General features: G+C 42.3%; 1 protein-coding gene across 7 annotated transcripts in view; it reads left to right on the top strand.

The window, feature by feature from the left end:
• CYRIA (CYFIP related Rac1 interactor A) overlaps positions 1-16836 on the top strand; it is a 102457-nt gene extending 85621 nt beyond the window's left edge. For 2 of the 7 annotated variants that reach the window (XM_086323564.1, XM_086323565.1), the window contains exons 4-12: positions 247-368; positions 1602-1707; positions 3958-4094; positions 4562-4639; positions 4815-4931; positions 5020-5099; positions 6517-6643; positions 11099-11169; positions 13570-16836. In XM_086323564.1, the coding sequence (XP_086179690.1) occupies positions 247-368; positions 1602-1707; positions 3958-4094; positions 4562-4639; positions 4815-4931; positions 5020-5099; positions 6517-6643; positions 11099-11169; positions 13570-13633 (902 nt within the window). In that variant the 3' untranslated portion in view covers positions 13634-16836. Of the gene's footprint in view, positions 1-246; positions 369-1601; positions 1708-3957; positions 4095-4561; positions 4640-4814; positions 4932-5019; positions 5100-6516; positions 6644-11098; positions 11170-12577 lie in introns of all 7 variants that reach the window. The other 5 variants (XM_086323563.1, XM_086323562.1, XM_086323568.1 and 2 more) reach the window with 5 other exon arrangements.
• Positions 16837-17656: the final 820 nt, after the last annotated feature.

Below are 17656 nucleotides of genomic sequence, written 5' to 3'. Positions count from 1 at the left end.
CGCATGCACAATGATTCCAACAATCTTTGTTAGATGTGAGTGAAATATTTGTAACTATTTTGAACTCAGTAATGGCCAGATCTTCTGTTAGTTTTCATTTCTTTGCACCTTATTATGTTAAAGAGGAAATACCATGCCTGCAGGAGTCACATAGGATTGTCTAGCGGGTAGAATTGAATGCCGAGCCTCTTCCCAGGCTGTTTATAAACACAAGCCTCTGTGTCTCTTGGTTTCCTGTCTGCCTAGATGCCCAGCCCACAGAAGGAGAGAGGGAAATATGGAACCAGATCAGCGCCGTGCTCCAGGATTCCGAGAGCATCCTCGCAGACCTGCAGGCGTACAAGGGCGCAGGGCCAGAGATCCGAGATGTATGCCAATAATAACACTAAGCTGACAACGCCCTTGGTGGAGAAGGGAAACCCACACACGCACACACACAGCAAGATTAAGTAATAGCCCTAGTTTTTCCTAGCATACCAGGAAGAACAAGGAGGGTAATGTGTCCTTAAAAATGTATGAATGGTCCCTTTTATTCAAGTCCACTGATCTGAGCACATAGTGCTGTGCACCATGTAAAGTGCAAGCCATTCTCTCCTCTGACATGCGTTTGAAATTGTGGGACTTACATTTAAACAATAATTTGTCAATATGTTGCTTCGTATAAGAGAAACATGAAATCTGTGAACGGTAGTTGAAATATGAGTCATGAAGTCTGGGTGTATGTGAACTTTCCAACATTTTGTAATGATTTTTGGCAGGTTTCATGACTATCACAATCAAGAGACATAAACAACCTCCCTTAAGGAGCCTGCTCATCTGTCATCCTGAAATGATGTGTAAGATCAAAATAATAAGTGCAGGAAAAAGAAAACAGTGACCAAAACAACAAAAAAAATGGCAGTGTGGCTTTTGAGAGTTTGTCATGCCTTCAAGGCAAGAAACCTCACACTCCTTTTGTTTGAAAGAATTAGCTTTGTGGAAGTATCAGCACACACACACATTGCCATCACCATTTTCTGAAAAAAACCAAGACATAGCAACAACAATAAAATGCCGCTAGCATCATAATCCTCAAACTGCTGAAACCCAAGCAAAACAGCATTTCAAAGAAAGTAGCAGCCTATTAAGAGGTTATTTTTCTACTTAAGGGTCACCATTTAATTTAGGCAATTTAGGTACCATCTCAGACTGTCAGGAATGTAATACATATTATAGAGAAAGGAAAACATCTACAAAATCTGCACTTCATAATGAGCACTAGCTCTACTTTAGAAGAATCAATTGGTCATGGAGGAGATCTGAATTACTTCCAATTAGACATGCTTTTTTTTTTTTTTTTTTGCATTGAAGATACAAGAAGTGAGTCAAATGACATGGTGTCTAATTGTTGAGCCATTTGCATTATGTTCAAGTGCTAAAATCACCATCCTAATTGAGCATCTTGGACAATACTTCCATGAACTGATTTAGGCAGTATACATTAGCAAAAGACAGCAGGAATTTTTTTTTTTTTTAACTCAAATTCTTTCTCAATCTTAAGTCATTTTGACGTGGAGCCTACCGCTTCTTTTTAAGCAGAAAATTCCATCGTGTTTTGGCAGGCCATCCAAAATCCCAATGACATTCAGCTTCAGGAAAAAGCTTGGAATGCAGTGTGTCCTTTAGTCGTGAGACTGAAGAGATTTTATGAGTTTTCCATCAGGCTAGGTGAGTATGTGTTTATGATTTTCATGTCCCTCTTGTGAAACTCTGTGATGGTATTTGAGAAAGTAGCAGGAAAAGCTCAGGGGATTGGAAACTGCCCCACATCCACTCTTGTGCATCATCAGAGGCCACTCAGATACAAAAACAGCGGTCAGGTCCATTTCTGACAACATGCCTCAGAGTTTCTTCCCCTGCATTTATTGGCATGTTTCGAGTGTCTTTACTAATGGGTCTTCCTTTGGTTTTGTTCTCAGCTAAGTTCTATTCTTAACAGTATTACCCTGTCTGATCACATTTCCAAAGGACAGAGAAGTTGGAAAATCCATGTTACCTGCTAACCCAAAAAGAAGTTGGTTGGCTGGAATCATGTGTTAAATTTATTTGGTTGGCCAAAAAATGTTAATTTGAATTTTCCAGATGATAGCACAGAAAAACCCAAATGAGCTTTTTAGCCAACCCAATAATATAGCAAAATATAAGAAAGACAAATATAATGTTCTTTTCTTAAGCTTAAAAACAAAAAAAAACAAAAAAAAACAAAACCAACTCTGTGCAGGTACAGGATGGCTTTGCAGAGTTCAGAGTAAAATCAAGTCTGGTTGACAGTAGTCTCCATGTGACCACTGATATGATATAACCCCTCTCCCAACAGTAAAGCTATCTGAGGTTTCACTGGTTAAAACGTATGATATGTCTAGAATGAGGAAGGGGGTTTTACTGTTGTTCCATCGCTCAGTCATGTCCGAGTCTCTGCGACCCCATAGACTGCAGCACGCAAGGCTTCCCTGTCCTTCACTGTCTCCTGCAGTTTGCTCAAACTCATGTCCATCAAGTCGGTGATGCCATCCAACCATCTCATCCTCTGTCGTCCCCTTCTCCTCCTGCCTTCAACCTTTCCTAATATCAGGGTCTTTTCCAAAGAGTCATCTCTTTGCATCAGATGGCCAAAGTATTGGAGCTTCAGCTTCAGCATCAGTCCTTCCAATGAGTATTCAGGGTTGATTTCCTTTAGGAAGTGTGTGATCATGTTTTATTCTACTTCTGCCATAAGTGAGTGCTACATTTTAGGAATTAAACAGAGAAAGTAAAGTACCCTGGGGGAATAATAGCCGTGATGTTGAGAGAACTTGAAACTGAGACTCCAAGGGAATAGTTCAATGAACTGAACCAGTTTTTCAAAAAGAGCTCCTGAAGACTCTCAGGTTGAAGAGGGATCGACTTCTCAGTTTCCTCAAAGTGTGTGTCTAGACCCCTTGAACTGAAATCATAAGGAGCCAAGTGTCAGCTCAGCAGACGGAAAAAGATCCACCAAGGTCAAGTGGGCTGCCTCAGAAGACAGTGTGTTTCTGTAGATAGAAAATGCTAGTGATGTCCTCAGAAAGAAACTGTAAAAGACCTCTGGGGATGATAAAATCAGCACTAGCGAACCCTTGTAAAGAGCCAGATAATAAATATTTTAGGCTTGTGGGCTATCCTATCGTTGTTACAGCCACTCAGCCCTGCCATTGTGGCACAGAATGAAAATATTAATGAAGCATGGCTGTGTTTTAATAAAACTTTATTTGCAAGAAAAAGTGACTGTGGACCTGATTTAGCCTGTGGGCCAGAGTTTGCCTACCTCTTCTCTAGAGGATTGATAAAATGACTTGATGCCAAGAAAAATATATTGAAGAAAAAGCAGGAAGGAAGGTTTAGAAACAGACAAGTGAGAGTAATGAGACTGTTTTCAGGATAGTAATGGAGGTAGATATGGCAGCAGGTTTGCAGAAAAATATTCCTGGGATTTGCTAAGAGTGTCATTGCAGAGAAGGGCTGGTGTGGACTGGAAGTCTCTCCCTGCAAAGCAAGCAATGTAACCCATGCATTCAGGGCCACCTCATCTCATCCTGGGTCATGGATGGCTGTCTCATCCATCCATGGATGGCTGTCTCATCCATCTCAACCACAAAATCCTATTTGTGGTTTTCTACAGTGTTAGGATTTGGAACAGCTGAACATGGGAGGGTCCAGCTGAGCTTTGGGACCATGGGTCAGTTCTGCAGTGGAGGCAGCCTTCTCAGGCATGGAGGGCAGGGGGGGTCCTTTTCCTCCTTATCCACACACATCACATTTCACACTGTTCTGTGGGGGAAAGGTGGAGAGGAAAGACTCACACAGGTCATCTCTGAGAATGTCAACTGGGGCTGCAAATTGGGCTTTTTGAAAAATCTCTGTGGTCCACCTCAAATATGTATGTATCCCTTTGACTTTTAGAAAAAGCTCTTCAGAGTTTATTGGAATCTCTGACCTGTCCACCCTACACACCAACCCAGCACCTGGAGCGGGAGCAGGCCCTGGCCAAGGAATTCGCGGAAATTCTGCATTTCACCCTTCGATTCGATGAGCTGAAGGTTAGGCCATGTGCGCTTGGACAATTTACCAGATTCACACTGAGCACCTGCATGTCCAGGTGCTTTGCAGGGCTGTGGGGTGGGGAAAAAAGATGAGGGAAGTAGCTCCTTTCCCCAAGAGACATGTAATGTGGTAAGAATTCACACTCCTTGTGGTCAAAGTGATTTACGATGGTGGTTTGTATGTGGAAATTCAAAATCTGCCAAATACAACCAGAGAAAACATCTCAAGTGTCTGTTCCTCTTTGGAAGCAAGTGTGCTTTCCCTAAAATCTAGCCTAGGGTAAAAATAGGGTGTATTCTTAAATAATGAAGCTCTGAGTCTATTTTTAACCCAAAGTTGTTTTAACTCTTGGGTAACAAAGAGAAGTCCTGGTATCTGTACAAAATATATTGCCTGGATTTTGGGTAAATAACCCCCCTCTGATGCTGAGAAATGACCTTCTTTCCTCTTTTCTGAACTTCAGATGAGGAACCCCGCTATTCAGAATGACTTCAGCTACTACAGAAGGACCATCAGTCGCAATCGCATCAACAACATGCATGTGAGTCCCTGGATCTCCTGGGTCGACAGCCCCAGGTTCCAGATCTCTTTTAATTTCTGCATCAGGAGGGGCACAGGGAGAAGACAGAGCCTTTGTGATTCATTTTCCAGAAGACACAATTTGAGCTGTTGACCGTCTCTTTATCAATCGCATCTTCTCATCTTCTTTTCATCAGCTAGACATTGAGAATGAAGTCAACAATGAGATGGCCAATCGAATGTCCCTGTTCTACGCAGAAGCCACGCCGATGCTGAAAACCCTCAGCAACGCCACCATGCACTTTGTCTCCGAAGTAAGTGATGTTGAGCAACAAAGTGCCTTCCGCCCAGTTGCCCATCAAAGCTGCTAACAGGCTAACACGTTTTGTGTCTCCCATTTAGAACAAAACCCTGCCAATAGAGAACACCACAGACTGCCTCAGTACGATGACAAGTGTTTGTAAAGTCATGCTGGAAACTCCGTAAGTTAAATCAGAGGTGTATCCATGTCAAGAATTCACGTATCTCTAACAGTGATGATGGTGGTGATGACCGCTTCTAACGTTTGGGTTAGCACGTCAACATTTCCTTATATATTAACTGAATTAATTTCATAAAGAACTCTGGTGATAGGTGTAGTTATCCCCATCTTAAAGCTAAGGAAGACAAGGCTGAAATTGGTTAACTGACATCTTCCCAAAGATCGCATGGCTTGTTAGATGGCAGAATCAAAACTTGAATCAAAGATGCAGGAGAAGTTGTATGCAGATCAAATGGTGGATTGAGTTAAATGACTGGGTATTGTTATAAGTATATTGGAGAAAGGATTTGAGAGACGATATAAGTATGCTGGAGAAAAGATTTGAGAGAATATTTAAAACCAAGAGTAGAACTGGTAAGACTATTATAAAAATGATAATGAAAATCTCTCTCTCAGGCATGTGGCAGTTTCTTTGTACTTAAATTAGTTGCTAGATTTTAAAAATGCTTGAGTTGTTGAGGTGAGGCAGTATGGTAATGAGGAAATCTTCACTCCAGTGTCAGGTTTCCCCTTATTCTATTTATTTTGTAGCCCCTTCTGTGCCCACTGACAAGTGGTCTGACCTTGGTTTCCTCACCTGATGAGATCCCCATAATGCCATCTACAAGGCAGAAAGTTTGGGAGTGCCACAGGCATCAAGAGTGCCTTCTAAAATGTGATGCTCTGTTCAAATGTAAGAGGCATTCCTTCCAGATATTTCATTTATATTTAAGTCAATATTTATTCCAAGATGGAAATAATCATCATCATTGTGGAGCCAAGTCAGAATGAAGTTGATGTTAAGAAAGCCTCTAGAATTGGCCTGAATTATCTGAATCATCAATGACCCTGTCAAGGTAAGGGAACAGAATTCAAGCTCCACAAATACTCTCAACCCAATGAATGGTGTGTAATCTCTTTTAGGTATCTTTGCCAATCTAATTCAATCTGCAGCCTGTATCTTAACAAAGGAAGTTACCCTGACTGGCAACGCAGTAGCTGCTCTATAGAAATGAGCTTGATTCGTTTTCTCCATAATGAAGCCATTATTCTCTATAATCTAGGACAGCCAGAGAGACCTGCTATAAAATATTCATGATTGATGGGTGGGGGGGTTTTATATGTGATGAGCTGGCTCGCTAAGGGCAGAAGAGAAGAGAATTTACTGCCCTCCAATTTACCTTGTTTTCACACTGGTTGGATAGATTCAAGGAGAATTATCATCGCCAGTTTCTTTAAGAGCTTATTAACCTGGTTCTTGCAGGTCTAGGATTGTTCTCAAGAGAGGATTGGAGGAGGCTAAACTAGCCAGTTGTGGAGCCAAAAACAAATGGATCTGTCACGGAAGTAACACCTCTGCCATTTCTCCTCTCTTCCAGGGAATACAGGAGTAGGTTTACCAGTGAAGAAACGCTGATGTTCTGCATGAGGGTCATGGTGGGGGTCATCATCCTGTACGACCATGTGCATCCCGTGGGAGCTTTCTGCAAGACATCCAAGATCGATGTAAGAACAGTTATGATAGGTGATTTCCCAGTAGGGGCTCGTGAATGTCGCCAAACAGACCTTGCTTCTCTCTCTCCCTCCCCTCCGTCCACCCCCCACCAACTGCCCATGAGTGAGCTCTCCCTGTTGCAAATCCATCAGGGCATCTCTCCTTGTAGCAAAAAGTCCAGTCCTGTTCACGGGCATACAACAAATGCATCCAACCTCAAAGACACAGAAAGAGAATGGAGACGCTGATCCCCTCAGCTTGTAGAGGGGCTGAGGGGTGAGCAGTCACTTAGCTGCTAGCTGCCCTTCAGCTTTTCCACGTGCCATATACGTATTTACTTGTATATATGTATCTCAGCGTGAAAAGCATTAGGAGATAACTGGATTACAAGACACCATGGTCAAATCCCAAACAACGTTCCAACTTCCTGTCCCATTGCCCAGCAGAGAGCACCACCTGATTCTCATGCTTTTTCTTGTCCTTGGACTATGCTTGAGCCCTGCCCAGAGCGCCCGGCCTCTTCTCTGGTAGGGGGATTCCTTTAAGACACTCCTCACATGTCCCCTCATGTGGAGCACGTCTCCCGCACCCTGCATGGAATAGAGCCTTGCTTCTCCTCCGGCCCCAGAGCGCCCGCCATTTTGGATTTTCTAACTCCTTCACAGACTCTGGTGCTTCCCTGGTAGCTCCACAATAAAGTATCTATCTGCCTGCAGTGCAGGAGACACAGGTTGATCCCCGGGTAGGGAAGATCCCCTGGAGAAGGAAATGGCAACCCATTCCAGTATACTTGCCTGGGAAATCCCATGGGCAGAGGAGCCTGGTGGGCTGTAGCCCATGGCGTCACAAAGAGTTGGGCACGACTTGGCAACTAAACAACAAACACAGATTCTGAGTTTGTTGACAAGAGCGGAGACCAGGATGTATACACCTGATGCCCACTCCATTGCCTAACAGTGTCTTTGGTCCATGGAGCATAGTGCTCATAAAATTTTTGCTGAGTGAATGAATAGGACTGGAAAACAAATGATGGTGGTGTGCAAGTGATTTCCTGTTGACTGTGAGATAAAGACACTCCTCTCAGCCCAGTGTTTGCCTGCAGCAGCACCCAGCAATGTATCCCTGTATTAATTTAAAACCTTTTAAGTACAGAATAGCACCTTTTGGTACTAACTTATTCTGAAACAGCTAAGTAGGGGTATGCACACTCTAGGCTCATTCATGTATAGACAGCAGCATCTTTGATGCTCTAGTTCTGTGCAGACAGAAGGTCCAGATGCCCAGAGGGGCTGTGAGTCTGAAGAGTGTAAGAAAATTTTTCAGTTTATAATACAATTCAGTTTACTCATGTTGAGGTTCTGGCTTCCTAGCATACATAGCTAGCCATAGTTCTCCATAGAGTTTTCCTTGTTTTTAATATAATTATTTTTATTTCTCAAGAAAATAAATATTTATATAAAAATTTGGGGGAAATAAAGGAAATTAATATACAGAACTTTAAACATATCTGTGGTAACCTCACCATGGACATCATGTGTCATCAATATGTCACATATGTTTGTCCCTTAATTTTATATAGATGTTTGGGTGTCTGTGTGTATGTATTAATACTTAACAGATTAGCACCCTGCTATAATTGTTATTTAAAAACATTTAATTTGCATAACAGTATATTACAGAGTTTTTTCCATACCAATAAATATTTTACTGTATTCTTCGTGAGGCTTTAACATTTTTATGCTATAGATTGAGCATAAATAGCTCTATTAATAACCCATGAATATCATTTGAATATGGATTGAATTTATTACCTGGTACTCATAGGACATTCTCATTTACCACAGCCATTTGTTAACTTGTCAGAGAGTCAATAATTAAAAATACACTGAGTACCATTATGTCTTGTAGCCTTAACTTTTAAAAAAAGCTCGTCCTTGCTTGTCATTCACTGACTCTTTCTGTGGAGGCTGTAAACATTATATGATGTTAGTTCTAACCCTCCCCATTCCTGATGAAGTCTGTTTGTTCAAGTTGGTCTCACTAAGAATGGCTTGCTTGTACTGAAGCTCACCCATGTCTCTAAGAAAGTTTCAGGTTTACAGAGCACAGTATGTATACTATATAATGGGTCATTTTTCTCTGATGACATAAAGGCTCTCCTTCCAGATACCAGTCTGCTTCGAAGTCAGCAGTTACAGGCACGGGGTTTATAAAACCTCAGGGTATCAGCATCAACTATGAATAAGCAGATAATGAACTAGATCCTGTCCTTACAGAGAACGTGTTCTGGAGCCCAAAATGGAAGTACTGAGCTCTAGACACCCAGATGAGGGAGAAATTCCTTCTGTAGAGAGGCAGAGAAAGAGGGCGATGTTTCAGGTGGATCTGGGGAATCTTACCAAGTGGACGGAGAGAAGGAAGAGTACTCCGAGCAGAGGATTCATCCCAGCAGAGTCATGGCGGCCCAGAGGGTTGGTCATCATTTAGAGAACAGATCCTGTTCGTGGGTGTGAGGGATGCAGGCTGGAATGAGGTGGCATTTTCAACTGATTTCCTTAAAACTACATGGAGCGATCCAATACAGTATCACTCTTTAAGCCCGGTCCCCAGCCCACACCTCACCCAGAATCCCAGACCCCCACCTCCTCTGGACACATGAGGTATGGCCAGCCTCAAATCAAAGGTTCTCACTTTCACACAGACCTGCTCCTCCTCTTGGGCTCCTGTCTCAGGTATTTCACCTCCTTTCAACTCAGGGTCAAAGCCAAACCTGGGGTTTTTCCGCAGAACCTAGGAACAGTCTTCTTCGCTCTTCACCTTCACACCTCCTCAGACACCAAGTCCTGTGGCCTGGACCTCAGCGCATCCTCTCATCTCGCCCTGACGCTCTGTGCCTACTGCCGCTCTCACAAGCTCACTCATGCTCTCCCTCACACCGTCACTCGCGCCCTCACTCTCAGGGGCTCCCACCAGGCCTCCCATCTCCAGCTCTACTTCCTCAGATCCCTTGCAGTATTAACCGCATTATTAGATCGTTGAACACCTATCAAGGGTATTTTCCACAGGTCAAGGCCTCAAGTCCTGAACATGTTGTTAAACGCACGTTGAATATGGTCCAGAATGCATCTCTGACTGTGTCTTGTTAGTCACACCCCAGGCTTTTATCAGCCTGAGATCGAACTAGAAATTCCCGTAGAGTATCCACCACACTTCTGCCTCTTTTCTAATCTGTGTCCCCATTTCTCCCTGGGCACTTTTTACAAGAACACATATCAAAGGATGACAAGGAGCTGTTTGTCTCTCTTCTCCCACTGGGCTCTGAGCTCTCTTGGGAGAGGGACTGAATCTCTTCATCCTGTGCTTGTCCCCATCCTGCACCTGTGACAGGCATCTCTGATTGACCACGACATTCTTTTTGGATGAGGCTAAGCATACCCCCAAATGACTCTAAGCCCTGTGCTTCAGGCTGCCCCCATCAATCCAACAAGCTTTATCCAGTCTTTGGGGAAAAGCTTTCAGCCTACAAAAACATTTTCTAAGTGACCATTGTAAGAGAGGTCCTTAGTACTGTTTACCCAATCAGTGCATGAATATCTGTGAGTTTAAAATGACTGACTGTATTCTTTCCAGAAGGATTCTTCCTTTGCCAAAAAAATTCCCGTATATGAGTAATATAATGTGATCTATTAAGATGTAGATTTAGCTTTCATGTATTTCCCAAATGATGAATAAATTATATTGCAAGGACACAAAAAGCTAAGAAACTTACCCGGTTTAGGAAGATGCTAAATAAAGAAGGATGGATGAAACCCAGGCATTCTGCCTCCATGTGCTTCGTATTCCTAACTGTTGTCCTTTACTGGCCCTCTCCTGGCCTGGGGAGGGAGACAAATTAACCTGAGCACTAAGATCTCTTAAGGTTCTCTGAGAAATGCCAGTGTACTATTAGGGATACAAATATGTGGTGGTTACTTCTACCTGGTGAAGGTAATGAGATCAGAAGAGGCTTCCTGGTGTTGGTGCGCTCCAGCTGAGTCCTAAAAAAGTTTTAAAGAGATTACCTGTCAAACAACTAAAGGAGGAAATGCATTCTGGGCAGAGGGTGGTGTAAAATGATCAGGTTTGCAGTTCATTTGGTCAGCCTCCCCTGAGCACAGACTAGAGAAGCTCTGCTCTTGGCTCTGGTGTCCAAGACAAGAAAATCAGTCTCAAGTCTTTGTCTCCAAAGGCCAGACACAGAAGATATTCAATTGTGGTATAATATGAAAACTGACAGAAGCTTCTAGAAACCCACAGAAGCAACTCACTGGCCCGACGGAGGAGGAAGGTTTATTGGTCATTTCAATATTTGCTTTCTATGAACACAAACAATGTAGTATTATTACAGGCAGATATTGTTATGGACAGATACTATGATGGGCAGAATTGCTAAGGTATTAACCAAATCTTGTACTTTCTCTTCCTAGATGAAAGGCTGCATAAAGGTTTTGAAGGAACAGGCCCCAGACAGTGTGGAGGGGCTACTGAATGCCCTCAGGTGAGCTTCAGCCCTGTGGGGTAGCAACCCTTCAGATCCACTGCTAATTTAGATGCTGCTAGGGTCCAAGGGCTAAAAACACCAAGCTTAACCTCTTACGTCTGTTAACACATGTTGAGGTCAGCCCCATTTTTATCATCCCCTTTTCACAGATGGAAGAAACCGAAATTTAGAGAAGTCAACTCACTTGGCAAAAGTTCTCACAGCAGATGGCTGAGCCAAGATTAAACCCTGGTCTGGGTGACCCTGCAGGTCAAAGACCAGATCCTGGCCACACTGCTTTGTGGTTGGTGGGGACTTGTCAGGAGAAGAAGCCTCCTGGGTCTCACTTCCCCCTCCACCCCTGCTCCCCAGACCTGGCTGCATATGAGAATTAGGTGGGTAGCTTTTGCCAACACTGATGCTTGGGTCCAACCCAGACCAGATTAATTTTAATCGCTGGGATAGGGGCTCAGGCATCCATTTTGGGTTTGTGGGTTTGTTCTGAAGGTCCCTGCATGAGGCATCTGTGGAGTTGCCAATACTGAGAACCCTGCTCCCCTGTCTGGATGCCCTTGTATCTGGCCAATGCCCCTGACAGCTCCTCACTGCTCCTGAGCCATGCTAAAGCACCTGCTCTTCCCAAGGACACATGCACTTAATCCACTGCAGGGCAGGACTCTTATTTGTTTAGCTGTGACACATCTATATAGTTTGTTGAATCAGGCCAATTGGATTGCCATCTGGAAAAGTTTATGGCCCCTGCTGTCTTAGTCATTGGTGATTTCCCTCTGTTCCTCTCAATACCATTCATGTAGTGAATGTTCAATAAGTGAAATGAAGCAATGATACTCTATGATGTACAACATGTATGTTTCATGTTCTCATTTAATCATCACAAGTCAGAATGGTAAGATCTATTATCCCCATCTAATAAAGGAAGAAACTCGGATGCACATGACATGAATAAATTATACACTGAGGCTGATCCTTTTTGCTGCAGCTGCTAAGTCACCATTCTTCAGAACAGATGTAGCATTAACCTAAGAGTCTTTCAAATTCTGTGGGTAAACCAAGGTTTTTTTCCATTGATGCCCATTTCATAGAAGGCAGACTTTCCACACTCACTAAGAAAACTTTTGGCTTCTGACTTTTTTTTTTTAAGATTTTTTTGATGCAGACCATTTTAAGTCTTTGTTAAATTCATGACAATATTGCTTCTGTTTTATGTTTTGGTTTTTTGGCCATGAGTTGTGTGGGAATCTTGGCTCCCCGACCAGGGATCGAACCCACGCCCCTTGCATTGAAAGGTTAACCACTGGACCATCAGGGAAGTCCAATGTCATTCTGTTAAGCAAGGCTTGGAGACCAGGGCACTGTGGTAGACTGCAAGTTCCACTGAGTTCTTGGCATTTTGTGTCTCTTCTAGGCACTGTGATGGTCAGAGGGTACAGACTTTTGAGGCAGTCAGACCTGGATCCACATCAGAAACCACAAATTGTTCATAAATCATGCATTGTTGTATTTGTCATCTGGAATGGGTCATTTAACATCTCTAAATCTCAGTTTGCTCATCTGTAAAATGGAAGTAATAACCTGTCCTGCAAAGAGTTAGTGTGAGTGTGAGTGAAATAAAAACTTCCACAGTGCTTGGAACACAGTCAAGATTTTACTACATGTTAATTTTCCTTTCCTTCCTTTTCATGACCAGTAAATGTGAAGATACACATTACACCACTTTTCTTTCCTATATGGGTCTGCCTTAGTGCCCCCCTGCGGTGGTAATGAGGATAAGCACTCTCACAAAAGGAGAAAACAGTAACTAGAGAGTTGGATAATGTTGTTACGGTGACTGGGTGGTAAAGAATCCTCCTGCCAGTGCAGGAGATGTGGGTTCGATCCCTGGTGGAGGAAATGGCAACCCATTCCAGCATTCTTGCCCGGGGAAGCCCATGGACAGAGGAGCCTGTGAGTTATAGTCCATAGCGTGGCAAAAGAGTCACACATGACTTAGCAACTAAACAGCAACAACAGTGTTGCTATATGCAAACCAAGCTTTTACAATCGGTGACTCAGGAGGTGTGCCAAGAGCCTGCACTCAAGCACGTGAAATCTGTCTCCCTGGAAAACGAGATTGCTTGTTTCTCCTTCATGTAATTATTTGATTAGGTAGAAGATCTATTTGTTTAATAACCAAAATATAAACTTCTTTGGAAGGAAGGATTGAATATTAAATCTGAGACTAAGTTGGACACTGAAGTGTGGCTCTTTGTGTAAAGAATGGATGCCAAGTTTGATTTCTAAATATCAGCTGTGCCTCTCAAGCCAAAGATGAGCTGACAACTCTGATCAAAGCTTTCTCAGAGCATACTGTTTGCACACTGTTTGCACACTGACTGCCGTCATTTTCTTTCCATCCAGGTTCACTACAAAGCACTTGAATGATGAATCGACTTCCAAACAGATTCGAGCGATGCTTCAGTAAAGCCTTGCTCAATGAAGAGGATCTTTGAACTGACCTCAGAAGATGTATATGTTTACATAATTTAATACAGATTGATGTTAATACTTGTGTATTTACATAACCGTTTCCTTCTTGTCACTGAAATATATGGACCTTCATTTGTATCCTGACTGACTCAACCCAGAGATCATAAATTGACTGGAGAGCCTTACCTTCGATGTCTAAAACAAAAACCCCTTCTCCAAAAGGCAGAATTTGGAGACGTTGATCTTTGCTACTGGAGTTCCTTACGCCTGTAACAATCAGAACTTCCCAACAGTTTGTGGTCATGTTTTAATTCTAGATTAAATTGATCTCTCTGGGAAGTATAGTTAGAGAAACACAAAGAGTTTGATTTCCTGGGTCAGCCCAGCTACAAGAAACACAACTGTTATCCTGACAGAGAGACAGGGGGAACCCCAGAAAAGAAAAATTCCAGTGGAGATATAAGCCCCAGTGTCTGGAATTCAGCACACCCCCTCTCTTTCCTCAGAAGGCACAGCACCCATCAACTTTTCTGTTTGCACCTATTTTATTTCTCAGCATTCTCTCTTCCTATTTTGATTTATACCCTGTAACATTCCCTTTCCATTTTTCAAGAGGAAAAAATCAGCATGTTTGCATCAGTTTGTGGAGGAGAAAGGAGAATAGAAAGATGCACTCTTGTGGCTGGGCTGGTGACTGTCGTGGAAGTGGGGACAGGTGGGGAAGAAGGGCATCCAAGCAACAGTGGCAGTCATCTCTCTGCTTCAACCCTCTGTCTCCAGGACCAGGAAAGTGGAGCTCTGGTTAAAATTGTGGGTGAGGTTGCTAATGTTCCAGTTGTCTGTGGAGTGCTGGGCACACAACTCCTCCTAATAGGAGCCATGGCCTCTGGGGACCATTCATGTGGCAGCAAAGATCTAGCTAGAACTTAACTAGTTATCAGAAAGCTTGGGGAATTTAGAGAGGAGATTTTTATTTTCTGATTACCTGATATTTAAAAGACAGCTCCTCCAGGACTAACTGCCAGCTTGTTACAATGTATAAACTTGAGCCTGAGTACTGGGATTAAATGGTAGACTTGTTGATTCAGAGTGAACTTGGAAAATTCACTTAAATTCTCTGTGTCTCACTTTCCTCATCTATAAAATGGGCAAATAAAATAGATAACCTCCAATACTCCTATAAGACCATGAGCCAATAAGAAGACTGACTCTCTCATCCTTCCTTTGTAAATAGAATCCGGTAAGCATCACCCCACCTTGCCTTGATGATTAGCGATATGACAAGGGTTATCTGTCTGCAGATCAGAGGTTAGAGTGGAATCTTGGAAATCTTCTATTTATTCTGGTCTCCAGTGAGGATGAAGTCAAACAGCATCACCCCTCTGTACTACTAGAACCCAGGATGCCTCATTGCTGATTCCATGTCCTTTTCTTTTCACCACGTGGCCTATGCATACATACTATAGGGTGATATTGGACACTTTTAAATATTCAACCTGGCCTGTATAATTGCTTGCCTATTTCTGATGGAAGCAGAGAGTTACCCAGGGAATGATAATGCCAGAAGTTGGGTTTGGTATATCAGGGTTTGATGACATTGTCCCAAGGAATGAGCTGTCACACCATTACTTTCTGGATTTTGGTAGCCAGGTGGCAGTCCCTTGAGTCCTCTAAGAATAGGAGAGACATATTTAGGTTTTATTTTTAACAAATCCATTCAGTGGCAGAACGGATTCCCTGGTCTATATCTAAATGTCAGTCAGTCAACAAAGAGAGGAAAAGCCCTTTTCCTTGGAGCTTTTCAAGCTGAACAAGTACAGCTGGTTGGATGAGGGTTCTGTCATCATAACAGAAATGCACTAAATGGCTTTCAAAGACATTTCCAAACCTAGGGATTCTAAAACCCTAGAGGAAGCCAGAAGTTGGGATAACACTGGGTGAACAAATTCATTAGATACTCAGCTTCTTTTACTTGGAAGCCACATGTTGTCTTTGGGCAACAATTGTCAAGACTAGAAATGTAGAAGTACTCAATATTTATTGTCATAGGGTCTATTTTCCTCCCATATCAGAGAAAGGACTTGCAGAGTAAATGGTTGAGCACATTTATAGTTTTTAATTCGACTTTCTCTCAAGTGGGACCAAACATATGGGGTGAGGAGTTGCTGGCCTGCCCCAATTTAGCCAGGCCACCTTGTTTCAAAGCCAAGATTCACCAGAACATGGACTCTCAAAAGCCCAGGGCCTGAACTATTGCCTCCGATTAGCAGCAGGACAGGTTAACTGAATGTCTGTGATCACTAACAGGTGGTGGGCCGTGGGTCCACTCCAGAGCTATAGTGGGAGACAGATTCTTTTAACAGGCTGTCCTTCAGGTGTCCTTGAACAATCACATTTTTGTATGCTGCATGCATGTGTGTCCAGGACCCATGAGCTGTTCAGGGGAAAGTGCTAGCCACGGTATCCATGTCAATGTTAGCTATATTTCATATTTGAGGTCTCATAATTTTCAAATAAAAGTGTACCCCATTATTCAGATATTTATTTTTGGGCAAGTGACAAGGTGAAAATGACATTTCTTAGATGCACTGCTACTTTGGCATTATAATTTTGTTCTCGGAAACGTTTTATGTGCCACTAGACATTAGTTTAAAAAGAAAGTGACCATGTTTTAAATTGTGGTGACCCATTGGAGCTGGAGTTTTAATTAAGAACCAGAAAGAAACTCCTGGATACTATCCTTTAACTATTAGTTAATATCATGCTTCATCGGTGTTTGCTCCTAGTCACCACCATTGTATCAAGATATTAATGGTAAACTGAGGTTTTTAATACATTATCACATTTAAGTAACAATAATTTCATGCTTCTTCAAAAGAAAAATGAAGCTTACTCAGTCTTGGGATCTAACTGTGCAGTAGACATCAGAGACTTTTCATTCAATCTTGTATCCCAGACAGCTACAAATTTTTGTAGATGTTAATAATAAACATTGGAATTTTGTCTTAAAGAAACAAAAACTTTGGAACCCAATTTTCCCACTACATCTATAAAGCCTGTTGCATACACAAAGCTGTTTAAAAATTGTCATATGTTGTTTGCTGAAGTCATTGTAATTTTTTTGCCTGCTTTGCCTCTTTTTGTACAGAAGTTTTGAGTGTGAAATGAAAATTAAAGTTTGGTACATATATTTAAAAATACACTTCTTTTATATGATGTTCAAGGTTGAGTGGGTAATAAGCACACAGTCATGAATACTTGCTGTGCTAAGTGTTAGTCGCTCAGTTGTGGCCGACTCTTCGCAACCCATGGACTATAGACCACCAGGCTCCTCTGTCCATGGAATTCTCCAGGCAAGAATACTGGAGTGGGTAGCATTCCCTTCTCCAGGGGCAAACCCAGGTGTCCTGCATTGCAGGTAGATTCTTTACCATATGAGACACCAGGGAAGCTCTAGATGCTTGCTGCACATAAATATTTGCTAAATGTCTGCTCTGGGGATCAGGAAATCACACCAATTGCCTTCGCCTCTCTAAGCCTCCATTTCTTCATATACCCAAAGTCTGAAACATCCAAAATGAACTCCTCTTGGTACCAGATGTATTTATGCACTTCAACAAAGACTCCCATTATTTAAAAAGACATAAACTACAGAGATGCATGACATATCTAGAGATGCATGAGACCTACTTATTCAAGGATGTTAAGAAGTAAAAGAGCATTTATTTGCTCTTGTATTTTTTCTCTTCAGTGTAGTAGTACTTCCTTGGGTTGGCAAATTAACAATAACCTATTCCATAAAAGCATATTTTTCAGGCAATTTAAACTCTAAAGCAACTCTCCTAATGATTAAACACTGAAACTTTTCTAGACCACTACGTTTAATCCCTGAACCTCTTAAGCTGATCACCTAAGACCTAATTGTATGTGTTTTCAATGGGTCAGAGTCCCCAAGAGAGACTTTCCATGAGTCTATATGCAAAACACAAAGGGAAATGAATAAGAATAATTTTTCTGT

This window comes from Bos grunniens, chromosome 11 (assembly GCF_055505025.1).
Source record: "Bos grunniens cultivar Pamir isolate PY7600 chromosome 11, Bosgru_T2T1.0, whole genome shotgun sequence".
Taxonomy (NCBI): Eukaryota; Metazoa; Chordata; class Mammalia; order Artiodactyla; family Bovidae; genus Bos; species Bos grunniens.
This window is presented reverse-complemented; position numbering and strand designations above follow the sequence as displayed.